The 13,553-nt window shown below is 52.8% G+C and overlaps 1 protein-coding gene across 6 annotated transcripts in view; it reads left to right on the plus strand.

Annotated features, from left to right (window-relative positions):
• The first annotated feature begins 5,662 nt into the window (after nucleotides 1-5,662).
• TEX264 (testis expressed 264, ER-phagy receptor) overlaps nucleotides 5,663-13,553 on the plus strand; it is a 30,417-nt gene continuing 22,526 nt past the window's right edge. Inside the window, exons 1-3 of one of the 6 annotated variants that reach the window (XM_032868185.1) lie at nucleotides 5,690-5,817; nucleotides 6,740-6,815; nucleotides 9,254-9,545. In XM_032868185.1, the coding sequence (XP_032724076.1) occupies nucleotides 9,288-9,545 (258 nt within the window). In that variant the 5' untranslated portion in view covers nucleotides 5,690-5,817; nucleotides 6,740-6,815; nucleotides 9,254-9,287. Of the gene's footprint in view, nucleotides 5,818-6,067; nucleotides 6,155-6,739; nucleotides 6,816-9,253; nucleotides 9,546-13,553 lie in introns of those variants that run through there. The other 5 variants (XM_032868189.1, XM_032868188.1, XM_032868186.1 and 2 more) reach the window with 5 other exon arrangements.

Raw genomic sequence — 13,553 nt, forward strand, 5'->3', positions numbered from 1 at the left:
CTATCAGATGATCTTTATGGGATGGGTGTCTGTTATCTCTGTCCTCTTTGACGGAACACGGGGCAGCCTTTCCTCTGTAGGAGCCTTAAGTCTGGCTTTTGTCTGAAAAAATACATCAGTCATTCTGGGTCTCCTCTTTCTTGTTGCCAGTGGCAGGGGAGGGGACATCTAGTCTTTAAGCATAAACACTGGCTGTCTTCCTATTGACTCTTTTTTCCCTCCTGTCACCGACTTTGCTAGGCAGTTCTTTATGATGAACAAACCTGTCTGGCTTTAGAGTTTTGCCACCTAGTCATGGGTCCTTCCTCACTGAGCAGCTGCTGCACCTGCCTCTTACCAACCTCGGAGGCAACTTAGCCAGGTCGCCCCTCATAGTAGCTGCTTCTGCTACCCTTCTGACCAGCCTGTTTCCATTGTTGGAGGGCTTTAGCACATTCTGGGGTATTGTCCCCAGAGAAGAGACAAAGAGATGGCTGATGGGGCTGCATGCATGCGTGTGTGTGTGTGTGTGTGTGTGTGCTGTCTGGTTGCACCAAAAGTGGAACTTATGGAGCTTTCACTCTCTGTTTTCATAGGTACCCTATCAGACACTTAACTCTCCTACTCATAGAAGCCTTAGATCTACAATTTAGCTATGCAAATTATTTTAATAATTTTAAAATAGCAGTTCCAACCAGTGCTTTTTCTTCCCGATGCATCCCAAGAATGGATGCTGAAGGGACTCAGTTGGAGTGGGCTCTCAGGTTTGAGACTGGTGCAGTAGGAGTGAGCTAGCCTGGATCTCTGATTTGCAGAGCACACTCACAACCTGGGCTACAAATGATAGCCTCTAAGGCCCTGGTATACTAGGATCCCAGAGACTGTGTGTGTGTGTGTGTGTGTGTGTGTGTGGTAGGGGTGGAGGAGTATGTCTGTGTTCACCTCTAAGAAGTCCTAGCAGTAGGCGCTGAGAATCTGGAAACTGTCAGCAAGGGATTGAAACCAATTACTGGAAGGATGGGCCTTTGAAAGTACCAGGAAGTGAATGGGTATTCTGAGAGGCAGTATATACTTGTTCTCTACTCACTGATTCCAGGGGCTGGGTCTTGCTTCAGGTCAGAAGAGGCAATAGTTTTGGGAGGCTGAGCTGGCTAGAGAAGGCTTTCTTTAATATGTGCAGCTTATATTGTATAGGGGGTATGGGGTGGGATCATGGGAAATTGAAATGCTACCAGTTTCATGCTTTAGGTTTTTGTTTTTTAATCTGAAAAACACTTCTACTTTTCTGCTATGTATGGTGGTAGGCAAGTGTGCATGCACACTAAATATGTGTGTGAGGGAAGCAGGAAATGTCTCAGAGCCTAAGAACCATGTTTTACAGCCTCTTTGAGCAGAAACACTTGACGGTGGCTTCCACCTACCATCCAGGCCTGAGTGAGGGAAGGGTGGTGATATGGGGGAGAGGGGTAAGAGGAGGGGTCGGTAGTAGATTAGGCCCCTCAGCATTTTCCCTCACCATTGTCTTCCATAGGATGTTTTCAAGGGGCTCTCAAGCCCCATCCATCTGGTTTAGCCTAAATCCTCATGCTAGGGAATATAGTACTGCATAATGATTCAGGATTACCATTTGTAATGATACTCAGTTTCCTTTTCTTAATATTGTTGTGGGTAAAAATTGAGCCAGAGACAAAGTAGCCATTTCAGTAAGAAAGTAAGTGAACCATGTTGGATCAGATCATTGGATATCTACCAAGTCCTCACCCCCTTCAGGTTGTGCTTCTTGAGCATCTCTTTCTGGTCCTTGGAACTCTCTTCCCTAGGAATTAGTGTGTGGTATCTCTCTGTATACTTGTGATTCACAACTAAATATGAAATTCCCGTCCCAGTGCGTGAAGCAAATTGCTGGGGTAAAGTTTTGCTGATAGGTTGAAACACTCAACCATACTTTAGCAGTCTGGGTGAGACTGTCACTCCCAAAGCTGTCAGCAGAGCAAGGCCCTCTGTCTCAGTGGGTTCAATCCTGGCATTGCTTTGGAACTGAGTCCTCATCCCATGGGGAATGTCTGGCGGGCGTGGGGGGGAGGTTTACATTCCTTATTCCTAGTGTTCCTGGCCATGACCCCCTTCCTCCCACTTCCCAGTTTCCTGTGATTCCTCAGAAAACTCGTCTCCCTTCTGAGCCATGGCCTGTGCACCCAGCTAAGTCATTTTCCCCACAGTAAGCCGCCTCTGAAAGAAGAGCTCTTCCCCTCAACGGACCCCCCAGCAGACTTTCTGGCCCTCCTCTGACTTCTACCCAGGAAATCTGCACCTCGAGGCCTGAGAATGCTGCGCTGTCAGTCACCTGCAGACTCTGTCCTCTTCTATTGACTCTTCTGCCCTGTGTGTTCGATGTGACCCCTTCATGTCTCTTCTGTGCCACTAGCTTGGCCCTAGGCCTTTTATGAATACCCAAGTCTTAACGATGAACTTCCCAAGCAGGCAGTGTCCAACTTCATTTTTCAGGGACCTGAGTCTGCCCCTTTCCTCTCACAGGTTGGTTGGATATAGTCATCTATTGCATTGGGAAGAGGTAGCCAGGTAGGCTGCAGAGTCTAGTGCAGAGGGCTGGAGGAGATTTGGGTACTCTGTTACCACTACTGGGATGATATTCAGAAGAGGGGACCTCATACTGTGACCTGACCCAGGACCCTCCTCTGGAAGAGCACTCAGCCCAGGTGTGTGTGCACTTGTGTGTGTGCATGTGTGCGTGTGTGCGTGTGCACATGCAAGATAGAGTGTGCACTCATGCACATGGGTGTAAACTGTTATCTGGTTGTGTTACTCAGGGTGGGCTGGGGACTCACGGGAAAAATCCCCCTCAGCCTGCCCAAGACTGGTTTTTTTTTCCTGTACCTTCTCCAGAAGGGTCAGGGGAAGAGGGTCCAGGTGGGTTGAGGGGGTCGCAATGGATAACCACTAAAGGCCACACGGCTGCCGGGAGGAGTGGGGGGATATGAAATGGCCCCAGGGACCTGGCACCTGGCTTTGGTTTTCCGTCTTCTTTCCTCAGGACGCCCCCTGAGGCCCGGGACCTGCTGCGCCTGGCTTTGAGGAGCATCTGTGGCTGGGTGCTCCAGCTGCTGGTGTGATCATGGGCTTCCCTCCTCTCTCAGCAGGGCAGGTGCTCCTGCCCCAGAGACTGGGCAACTGGCTGTTTCTATGACGTATTTATTTTTACTTGTGTTTCATGTCACTTTTTTAAAAAAGCAAACAGAACAATTGTAAGTCAGTATAACTGCCTATCAGTTTTCTTTATTTCTCTTTTTGTAAAATAAAATTTAAACTCAAGAAGGCAGTGTTTTTTGATCAAGGAATTGTCTAAACAACTGTTCAGCTGGGTGGTAAAAAGGATATAACTTAGAGTATAGTGGGCATTGAGATGACACAGGGTGGGTAGGGTGGGGTTAGGGAGGGAGGAATAGAGGGCAAACTGCTGACAGGCTTTGTTACAGTGGGGTTCGCTAGACTTTTTCTGCCTTTGCTTACCTGAAGAAGACCACATTTCCAGGCTCTAGAGGAAACAGTGAAACAGACTCAGAGTGGCCTGAGGCTAGATGGTCCGCAATCATGGCAAGTTCTGCTGGGGCACCCCTAACCAGACTGGGGATTAGGTGCAGCATCCGTGCCTTTCAGCAGGTGGGAGATGGCTGGTAGCAGGATCTGCAGACCATCTTACAATGCGTAGTCCTCCTCCCTTTGTCATCTGAGTTAGTGGGTCTAGCCATAGCCTCACAGAGAACTATCCAGGCTTTGGAATAGGAGGAGAAAGGGAAGGTGGGGGTAGTCTACCCTTTGTCTTTCCAAGTTTGGTCCCTGTAAGGCAAGGAGCCCTAGAGAAACAGTCTCTCTTAGTTTACTGAGCGAGAATTAAAGAGGCTCTGTGGGGATTTCTTGGACAGAAAAAAGGAGGAGACTAAGGCCAAGTCTGGGCTCAGAATATATGCTATTGGGGGCTGGGAGTGCACTGCGTGTAGGGCAGATGGCTAGGTGAAGAGGTCTTACACTAAATTCAAGAGGGATGAGGAACGCCTCTTTTGGCAGCTTGTCTTGGCTGCTGCCTCCTGGTGGCTAGCAGAGGTCTTGCAGAGATACCTGCCAAGGGTTGGGGAGGGGGGCTTATGGCCAGCAGTCTCAGTCATAGGCAGACTCTCCATTCACAGCAGAGGTGGTGAAGCTACTAAGGCACCCCCTGAATTCTGATGCAGGCTTCTGGAATTCCCAGCCAGCCTGTAGGAAGTGAGCAGAGAGGACATGAGGAGGAAAGGGCAGTTCTATACCTGGTTTCCTGGGAGAAACTCCTCAGATTCTGAGAAACAGGAAAAATGACCAGCCAAACACTGTGGGCAGAAGCTGTCTTGTCTCTGAACCACGAACTGGCCCTTATCTCATAGGAAATGTTTCCAAGTATATATATAGCCCACTTGCCTGGAGCACCTGAAGGGTCTGATCATGTATTTGATGTTCATAAGCAGAAGAACTGCCACGACCCTGCCAACCCAGCCCTGAGTGCCTGTGAGGGGCCAGCTGCTCCTTCTGCCAATGTTTGCCCAGCGAGCTGAGGACAGGCTTGGCCCCACGCATGAGGGTCATCATTTTCTGCCTGTGGAAGGAACTGTGTGAAGTAGTGGGAAAGGAAGCCAGGATTACGAGGGCCTCTGTGTGCCCCGTCTGCACTTTGCTAATGCAGTAGTGGAGTCCACACTAAGACGATTCCCCTTCTAAATACATGTCCTCTGTGTCAGGAGCACCAAGGTAGCTTTTGGTCTAGCTGGTCTTGCCGCCAAGCTCAGGAGTACAGCTGTCTCCAGGGCCTCTCAGGAGAGCAAAGTTAGATCCTTAGGGCTCTAGAAATGTACTTTGTAGGTCCTCAGAAATATGAGCTGAAGATTCAACCTATGTTCAAGGGGCTTACACTTGACCCGAAAGTTACCTAATATACCTTAAGCTAGATGGGCAGACCAGCCTCACTCAAGAGCCTGGAGGGGGGCGGTTCTTGGTGAGCTCCAAGAGGTCGAGGCCTTGGTTTTGTTTATTCAGTATCCCCAGCCTCTAGAACTATTCTTGCAGGGATAAGTAAATGTTGGGTGGATGAATGACCACTTCTGTGCTCTGGTTGGGAGTGGGGTGGAGTGTTGGAGACGTGACCGGCATTTGCGCTGTTCCAAAGGTTGGATCCATCCATTGGCTTCTTCCCTGAGTCCAAGTTGGGCGTCGGTTTCCTCAGTTGTAAAAGGGGGACAAGTGGCCCTGCCTTGCTGAGTTCCCAGGTCTCTCGGGAAGCTTCAGTGAGAGAAAGTGGCAGGACGAAGGGTGGTACAGATACATGCCAGGGGCTGATACTGCTGTGCTGAACTTCCCGAGCCTCTTCAAACGCTCCACTCTGGCGAGGGCTTCCTTGGACCCCAGCCTGGCTCTCCGCTGTGGGCGACCAGGTTGACTTGCCTCCGCCTCCCACTGCTGGGACCGGGTAAGTTTGTGAGAGGCAGGAAGGTGCTCAGTGGGCTCCGCCGCTGACGACTGGGGGTGTGCGTGTGGCGGGGAGCCACTTGGGCGCCGCTCGTTGCCACGGAGATCGGGCGGGGCAGTCCTCCGCCCTCCGGGTCCCGCGCGCACGCGCCCACGGCCACGGCCACGTCCCGCCGCGAGAGGGGGCGGAGCGAACGTGCGCGGCGGGCGCGCGCAGGCTCCGCGACCTAGCCTGGAGCCGCCTTCGCGGATCGGCGTCCGCGGCGGGCGGCGGCTGAGGTGAGGGCCCGGCCGGAGGAGAGGCGTCCCGACGGGGCGGCCCCACGCTCGGTGAGGGCCTGGAACCTCCGTCCGCCTGGGCGCGACCTCAGGGGCCCCCGCGTCCCTTCCGTGACCCCCGCGGCCCAGGCCGCTCTTTGCATCTTGTCTCGCCCGCAGCTGGCCCCGACCGGTCCAGGGGCCCGAACGCGACCTTAGACAAGTCTGCCACCCTGGGTCGCCCCTGCTTCGGCCTCCGGTGCAGGGCACGTCCCGTGGCAGTGAAGCCCGAGCGGGGGTGTGGGGGTGGGGAACTGAGGCAAGAACCGCACTTTTAATTCCGCCCCTGCCCCTGGAGGCCGCCCTCGCAGCGGTGGCTACAAACTTTAGCGTCTCATAAGTTACGGAGGTGTATGAGGCCGGGTGAGGTTGTGACTGGAAAGAAAGGGGCTGGGTAAATAACCGAGGTGCGGGTAAGCAGGGCTGGAAGCCCAGAGTGGGAGGCGGCCCACCTCGTTCCCGCGCAGGCCCCTCGGAACCCGGGTCTTTAGCTCCCCTCTGGCACCGAAGTTTAAGGGCCCGGCCCGCTTCCGCGGCGCAAGAGAGCAGCTCCAGGAAGTCGGCGCGGGACCGAGGACCCAACCCCTCGCAGGAACCCGGCCAGAGGACCGCTCCCCTGACCCGAGGAGAAACAGAGGCCAAAAGGGGACAGCCTCCCTGATGTCAGCGGCAGGGGCTGTTTCAGAGCCAGGCTCGGTGGCTGGAACCCTCCAGGAAGAGGGCTCTCCTAGAACAGGGGCATGAGCCTGGCCCCAGTAAGAGTTCACGTTATGAGGTCGGGTTTGGCTTCTGATTTCCGTAAGGGGTGTGAGGACGAGGGAGAAGAGCAACCTTGTGAAGAGAGTTATTGTAGAGACTCTAGTGGGTTTTCCCCGAAAAGGGAACAGTCAAAGCAGGGTGCCCGGCTCAGTGGTAATTTTCTCTCTGCCCCCAGCACAGGAGCGCTTGGAGCACTTGGTCCCTGCGGCGCTGGATGCCATGAGTTGCTAAAAGTGAGCCTGTCTTTTCAGGTGAGCTTCCCCAGCCCTTCTGCCCTTTTTTCTTGAGTATGGGGAAATTCACTTTGCCCCGCCTCCCTCCTGTGCAGACCTAAGCTCTGGGGTGCATTTTCCCTCTCTTCTGGGTAGTGTAGGAGGTGAGAGGAAGAGGGAGGTGGGAACTAAGTTGCCTTGAGGAGAATGGGGAGTGACCTATCTGAGAGGGTAGGTCAAAGTGAGAGATGGTCACTCTTGAGGCAATGGGGAGACCTACCTGCTGAGTGAGAGCTTCCAGCTGAGAGCCTTGGGTTCAGAGATGTCCCAGCATGGATTAGATGCTTAAACTTTTCTAGAAACCTTGTCACCAGGAAGGAGGAGATAGAAATGGGGCCTGGGGTCAGACTACTTGGGTTCCTACTGCCTGCATTTTGGTCTAGGGCTCTATTTTAGTTCCTGTGTCATCTTGAGCAAGTCTCTTAACTTCCTGATTCATACCTACCTTGTCTTGAGAATTAATAAAGTAGCTGTGTTTCAACATTTAGATAGTGCCTGGCCTATAGTAAGTACTCGGTAAAAGATTTATCATCGTCGTCACCAAAGAAAACAGGAATGAAACTAACTGGAGGCAAGATGAGTAGGACAGCGAATGCATCAAAAAAAAAAAAAAAAAAAAAAAAAAAGCACAGCTGTGAGGCAGTTGGGTAAGAAGACCAGTGTGCTATATCTCAATTTTATGATATCAGAGATGTAGGAGTTTAGTTTGCCTCTTTGTGAGGTTAACACTGTGTGTACATTGACTCCAAAGACAATTTTTCAGTAAAAATTTTGATAACCCAAAACCCATAGGGAACAAATTACTCCATAGAGCTAAGTTTTCCATAGGGCTGAAATGTTGACCTTCAGTTCTCAAATCTTTTAAATTTTACATGTTAATTTTAAGATTATTTATTTATTTGACAGAGATGACAAGTAGGCAGAGAGAGAGAGGGGAGCAGGCTTCCTGCTGAGCAGAGAGGCAGATTCGGGGCTGGATCCCAGGACTCTGGGATCATGACCTGAGCCGAAAGCAGAGGCTTTAACCACTGAGCCACCCAGGTGCCCCTACATGTTAAATACTTGGGGTGAGACTGTTCCTCCAATGGGTCACATGTTTCCCTTCCTCTTTAAACAGTCTTCTCTGTGCTGATTCCCCCCACTCCCCACCCCCACCCCGGGTGACTCAGGTCAAGCCCTCTGTATAAGAGGGTTAGGCTTGTGGCCCCATGCTTCATGGAGGGCTGACCAGTCTGCCTTGATTGGCTCATACACCTCATGTGTTCCTGGGCCTCTCTTAGATAGCTTCTCTGCCTTTTTTTTTTTTTTTTCTTCCTTGAAATGAGTGTCTTTATTGCTTGTACCATACAGAAAGGAGGAATGAGGAAAGGCCAGTGGGGAGGAGGGACAATTGTCAGATAAATGACATGAACACAAAGAGGAAGAAAAAAGACGCCCTCGTGCCACCCCAGGATGCCTTTCTGTGAACTACCTAGTAGAGGAGGGGGGTGGCAGGATCAAAACCACAAAGAATAATTCTGAACACCTGGAGATGCTGGTGGAGAGAAGGAACAGCGCAGCAAGTGGACCCAGCCGTGACCCTCCCCAGGCCAGCACCCCCGTCCTTGGGCCAGAGAGTAATTGTTTTTCTTGATGTGTGTCCATTTCTAGCAAACTTTTCTTGCTCCTCATAGTTTCTAACCTATGGGCTGGCAAAGTGGGATGTAGCTTGTTAGCACCAATGGTTCAAGTCTGGGAAGCGCAGTGCTGGACTTTGTTCTGGCTGCTCAGGCTGATTTGATCTGATGTTCCTTGGTTCTAGTTGGGTGAGGTTGCTGGATAGCAAGATTCCGAGGGCCAGATGTGCTCAGCAAAGGGAAGTTTCCTGTGAGAATCTCTTCCTGTGGCACATTTTCCCCCTGGGTTTTTTTTTTTTCCTCATGTATTCCTTATTTGTTAATAAGTGATCGTACCCTGGCACTCGCCCAGGGCAGTGGTCCCTGAGGCTTGGGGAGGCCAAGAAGGCGGTGTGGCGGTGTGTGGGAAGGAAGAGGTAATGTAGGGAAAAGGCAGGCTGGCTGATGTCTTGCCCATCTTGGGGGAGGTTGGTCAGGGCTGGGAGTATGTCCCTGGCTGACTCACTCCTGTGCTTCTCTATGACTCAGTTTCCCCAGGTGTGACCAAGGCTGCCAGCTGACAGGCAGAGCTGTTCTGAGAGCCTCAACAATTGTGATTAAGAAATAAAGAGGCTTGTGGCTACAGTCATCCTTTGTAGCTCTCTTCTAGGTCACTCTGTGTGTAAACACCCTGGCCCCTCCCCCCCCCCGGTCAGAGCACCCAACACACAGCTGAGATTGGGCCAGAAGTGGCTGGCGGGCAAGTGGGCACATTGGTCAGAGCAGGCTACCAGCCTTCTCTCCCTCCTGTCTCCTTTGCAGCTGTCTTGGGGCACAGTGTCGGGGGCATAGAGCCATGTCTGATCTGCTCCTCCTGGGCCTGATTGGGGGCCTGACTCTGCTGCTGCTGCTGACACTGCTGGCCTTTGCCGGGTACTCAGGGCTGCTGGCCAGGGTGGCAGTGAGTGCCGGCTCACCTCCCATCCGCAATGTCACTGTGGCCTACAAGTTCCACATGGGGCCCTACAGCGAGACTGGGCGGCTTTTCACCGAGAGCTGCAGTGTCTCCCCCAAGCTCCGCTCCATCGCCATCTACTACGACAACCCCCACATGGTAAGGAGCCTCCCGTGTCCTGGGTGGGGTTCTGCCCCATGGATGGACATGGGACAGGGGTGTTGTAGCTTCCAGGGAAGGGGTGGGAAAATATGTGAGCTGATCCTACACACCACCTCCTCTCTGAGCTTGAAGCTCCTTCCAGATTTAACCTGGACTCCTGCTCCAGGCATCCTTTCTCCTTGTCCAGGTCTGGTTCTCAGCTCATGGCTACCCATGGACTTCTGACTGCATGGGGCCATACTACTGCATGTCCCTAGTTTGTGCCGGGGCTTTGGTCCCCTGCCTCTTCTTGCTGTGCCTCCCTCTTTCATCCCCATTTGAGACCAGGGCTGTAAGGCCAGGCTGCTCAGATTCTACCCTTCCTTTGGAGTCATACCTTATTGTTTCTGTGCCTTCCCTCTTTCAGCTTTCCTGCTGTGGCTACAACTCCTCAAGGGTTGAGACAGCAGGCCTTGGGCATGGGGCTTAGAATCCTACCTCTTCAGTCATTCTGGTGGCCCCTGCCTCAGTGATATGGCATTTCTTTGGATGTTAAGCTGCCTGGTTTGGAGAGGAACGGCCCCTCCCCCTTAGGCTTAAGTGGGAGTGAAGAGCACTGGAGCCTAAGTGGGGTGGAGGGGCAAGTGGAGCCAGGTGAGCTGCCCCGAATGTCTAGGATGCTGGGGTCAGAGATGAGCCCAGCATCACTGGCACCCTGTGGGCGTCTGGCTGTACTTACAGACTGTAGTGAGTCAGGGCTCACCAATGTGGCCTCTTGCCATGCATGGGGTGGTACTGCCTGCAGCTGCATGGGCTGGCAGCTCTACCAGGAGTCCAGCCTTCAGCTCTGAGCCTTGGCAAACAGACCGTTGGGAATCCCCAGTTCTGGATTCCTTGCCTGTAGAGCTCAAGTAGGCAAGGCCTACCCACTGTCTGCTTCCAAGCCTCATTAGAAACAAGGGTGGGCTGACTCTCTGTGCTGGGTTCTGCTCGACAACTGCACTCCAAAGATGAGCACACCTGGCCCTGCCCTCGAAGAAGTTCTTGTGATTGGCAAGTCAGCACCATACAAATGGGTCTGTCATAGGCACTGTACTTGATGCCTGCAGAGCTTTGAGCTTTGGGTTTGGGGAAGGTACCCCAGGTTTGCCTGAGAGGTTCACAGAGGAGGTGGACTGTAGCTGGGACTTCTCCCATGAGTAGAACTTTGCTCCGCCGGGAGGGGCCTCCTGACTTAGGGAAGTATGACAGTAAAGGCTTGCAGACATAGGATGACAGGGGAAGTGTGGCCAGCGGACATGCGGTAGGCAAACAAAGTGGTAGAAGGGTTTGCTGGGCCAGGCATTGTGAGGAAGAGCAGTCTGGGAGGCAAGGGGCAGCACAGTTTGTCCCCTCTGTTTTAGGAATCTAACTGGATGGCAGGTGAAGGAGGGGAGGAGAAGAGGCAGGGAGGCCATTGAGGAGATTGGGCTAGGTCCAGATGAGAGGTGACATTGACCTGGTTGAGGGATGAGTAGACAGTGAGGATTTGAGGTCACATGGTTAGGAGACCACGCTAAGTGGGAGTCAAGAGCTCTGGAGCCTAGGTGACACGGGGCAGGAGCGGGGCTTTGGGAAGCTCCTCGACCAGATGTTAGACTCTGCCTCCTGCAGAACTCTATTCTGTAAGTCCCTGCCCCTCCTTCCACACCTGGCCCAGTTCGAGTCCTCTGCAAGGCCTCAGTGGGAAGGAGAATAGTCCTTGCAGTTGCCTCATTCCTCAATAGCGTGTCCTGTTCCTAAAGCAACACATTGGCTCTTGGGTTGGAAATGCTAATTCCAAGGTAGGAAAGGGCCAAGGTAGCAGTGTACGTTGGGATCAGCGCTGGTGGCTGACCCAGAAACAGTGAGATAGAAGAATCTTGGCATGGTGTGCTCTCCCCATGGCCTCCTGGCCCAGCCATCGCCTCCAGGCAGCGCACCATATAGCCGTCTTTGGCAGGGTGGGGGCAGGGGGCGGTGGGCTTGGGTGTCCAGGGTTGGTTGGGTGCAGCCTGACTTGGGTGTCAGTCTGGGCGTGGGGGATGCACAGCCTGAGAATACAGCCTCAAGGTTGGCAGTCCTGGGTTCTGATTCTGTTTCATTACTGTCATGCTGTGTGATCTTGAGCATATCACATAATCTCTCTGAGCCTCTATTTCTTCATCTATAGAGCTCTGTTAAGATATCTGCTTCAAATGTTGTCTGGCAGGAATTAAATTAGGTGATATAGGTGAGGCATTCATCCTACCACCTGGCCTCCAGTAGCTGTTTAACAACAAAAACAAAAAAGGGTGGACAAGACGTTCATACTAATTAGGTGCACTGAGGCGTTAGGCTGAGCATTATGACACAGGGCTAGACCCTTGGCCTGGTTGTGGACATCTGGCTGGCTCAGAGGATGAGTGTACAGCTCAGAGTGGTCCCTCTGGTCCTATCCCTCTCGGTCCTGGGTCATTCCAGAAGATAGCTGTGTCCCCATTCAGAGCTAGGTCATACCCTGACACCTGGGATAGCTCAGGATGCTTAGTCTCCACCTGCTGTGGGAGGTGGGCAGTATATTCTCTGCCTAGCAGGGATCCTCACAGAGGGTTCAGGGAACCATGGACCCCAGACTTCAGGTGCTCATGGCTTTCCCTGGGGCCCCAGGGTCCACACTGCTGATGCAATAGAAGAGGACACTGAGGATCAGACAGCAAGAGCTGAGGTATTGATCTCACATAGTTCACTCACACTTCTTGCTTTTATTTAATGAATGTTTGAGCACCTAATCTGTGCCACACTGCTGGGCACTGGGGAACTGTGAAGACCAAAGGGCTCAGCCCTCAGGGCCTCCCAGTATAGGGGTATCAGGGGAGTCTGGCTGAGAGACCCCATCCAGTCCTAGGGAAGCATAAGAATCCAAGCCTTCTCCCTAGGCTGCTTCCCTAAGCAGTGTCCAGCATGGGGCCCTGCATATTTTGGTTCACAGACAGGATGCAGGCTGAGCTGTTGTGTGGCCCATCTCCATACCTTCTCCCTCCCTAGTGAGCACGGTGGAAGCCAGAACCTGCTTCTGTGTGAGTGTAGGGAGCAGTGAGGCTATTTCAGGCTCTGTGAGTGGAGCAGGGAGTGACCAGGTGAGAGACCGGCTATTAATGCTGCCCTCCCCCATGAAGTGTGGACTGACAGCTCTCTAGCCACTCGCTGTCCAGGCCTCAGCGCCCGGCCTCATCTGGACAGGGAGAGGCTGGTTTCTGAGAAAGGCCTGGCCTCACATGGTCTGGCTGTGGACCCAGGAGTGACACAGGAAAGGGTGGGCACCACCAAGGCAAGGCCCTGGCAATCGCTGTGGGCTCTTTCACGTCAGGTGCTGTTCAAACTTACATACCTCATTAGCTCTGTGTCCTAGAGCGTCAGCATATATGTGTCAGTCAACTTTAGATCCTGGAGTTCCTTATGGAAGAAGTTTCTGGAACTGGTTCTTGTTGGGCAAGAGAAAGGATTCCATTCTCCATCCCTGAGGGCCTTTGGAGAGGGAGAAGGAGGAATGAGGGAACATGTGACAGGAAGTGGACCGACCCTGGTAGTGGCTTATAGGTGTTCTCCTCTTGGGCCCAGCATTCTTGGAGTGCAGCCATTTCCTCTAAATACCAAGGGAAGAGGGTGAGTTCGAGTCAGTCACTGATCTCTGCCTGCGACACAACCTCTCCCAGTGTACATGTGTATATGTGCTGCCAAAGCGAGCACCCCAGTGTACATGTGAATACATGCGTGCACGCATGTGCGCACACACATATACACACACATCCAGTTCTGTTCTTATAAAACTGGAAAAGAGTCAAAATTGCTCTGCCCTCAGCCCTGCTACTGATATGGGGTGCGGGGTCTGCAGCCCCGTCCCTCTGGGAGCCTGGGGTGTTGGAGGGGAGGGAAAGAGCTGGGAGGACCCGAGTAGGTCACTTGATCCTGGCCAGCTATGGCCTATGATAGCCTTTTCTGGGTCAGCTGCCCTCACTGTGCCCATGG

The sequence above is a fragment of the Lontra canadensis genome, unplaced genomic scaffold, assembly GCF_010015895.1.
Source record: "Lontra canadensis isolate GAN:19392208 unplaced genomic scaffold, GSC_riverotter_1.0 scaffold35, whole genome shotgun sequence".
NCBI classification, from domain to species: Eukaryota; Metazoa; Chordata; class Mammalia; order Carnivora; family Mustelidae; genus Lontra; species Lontra canadensis.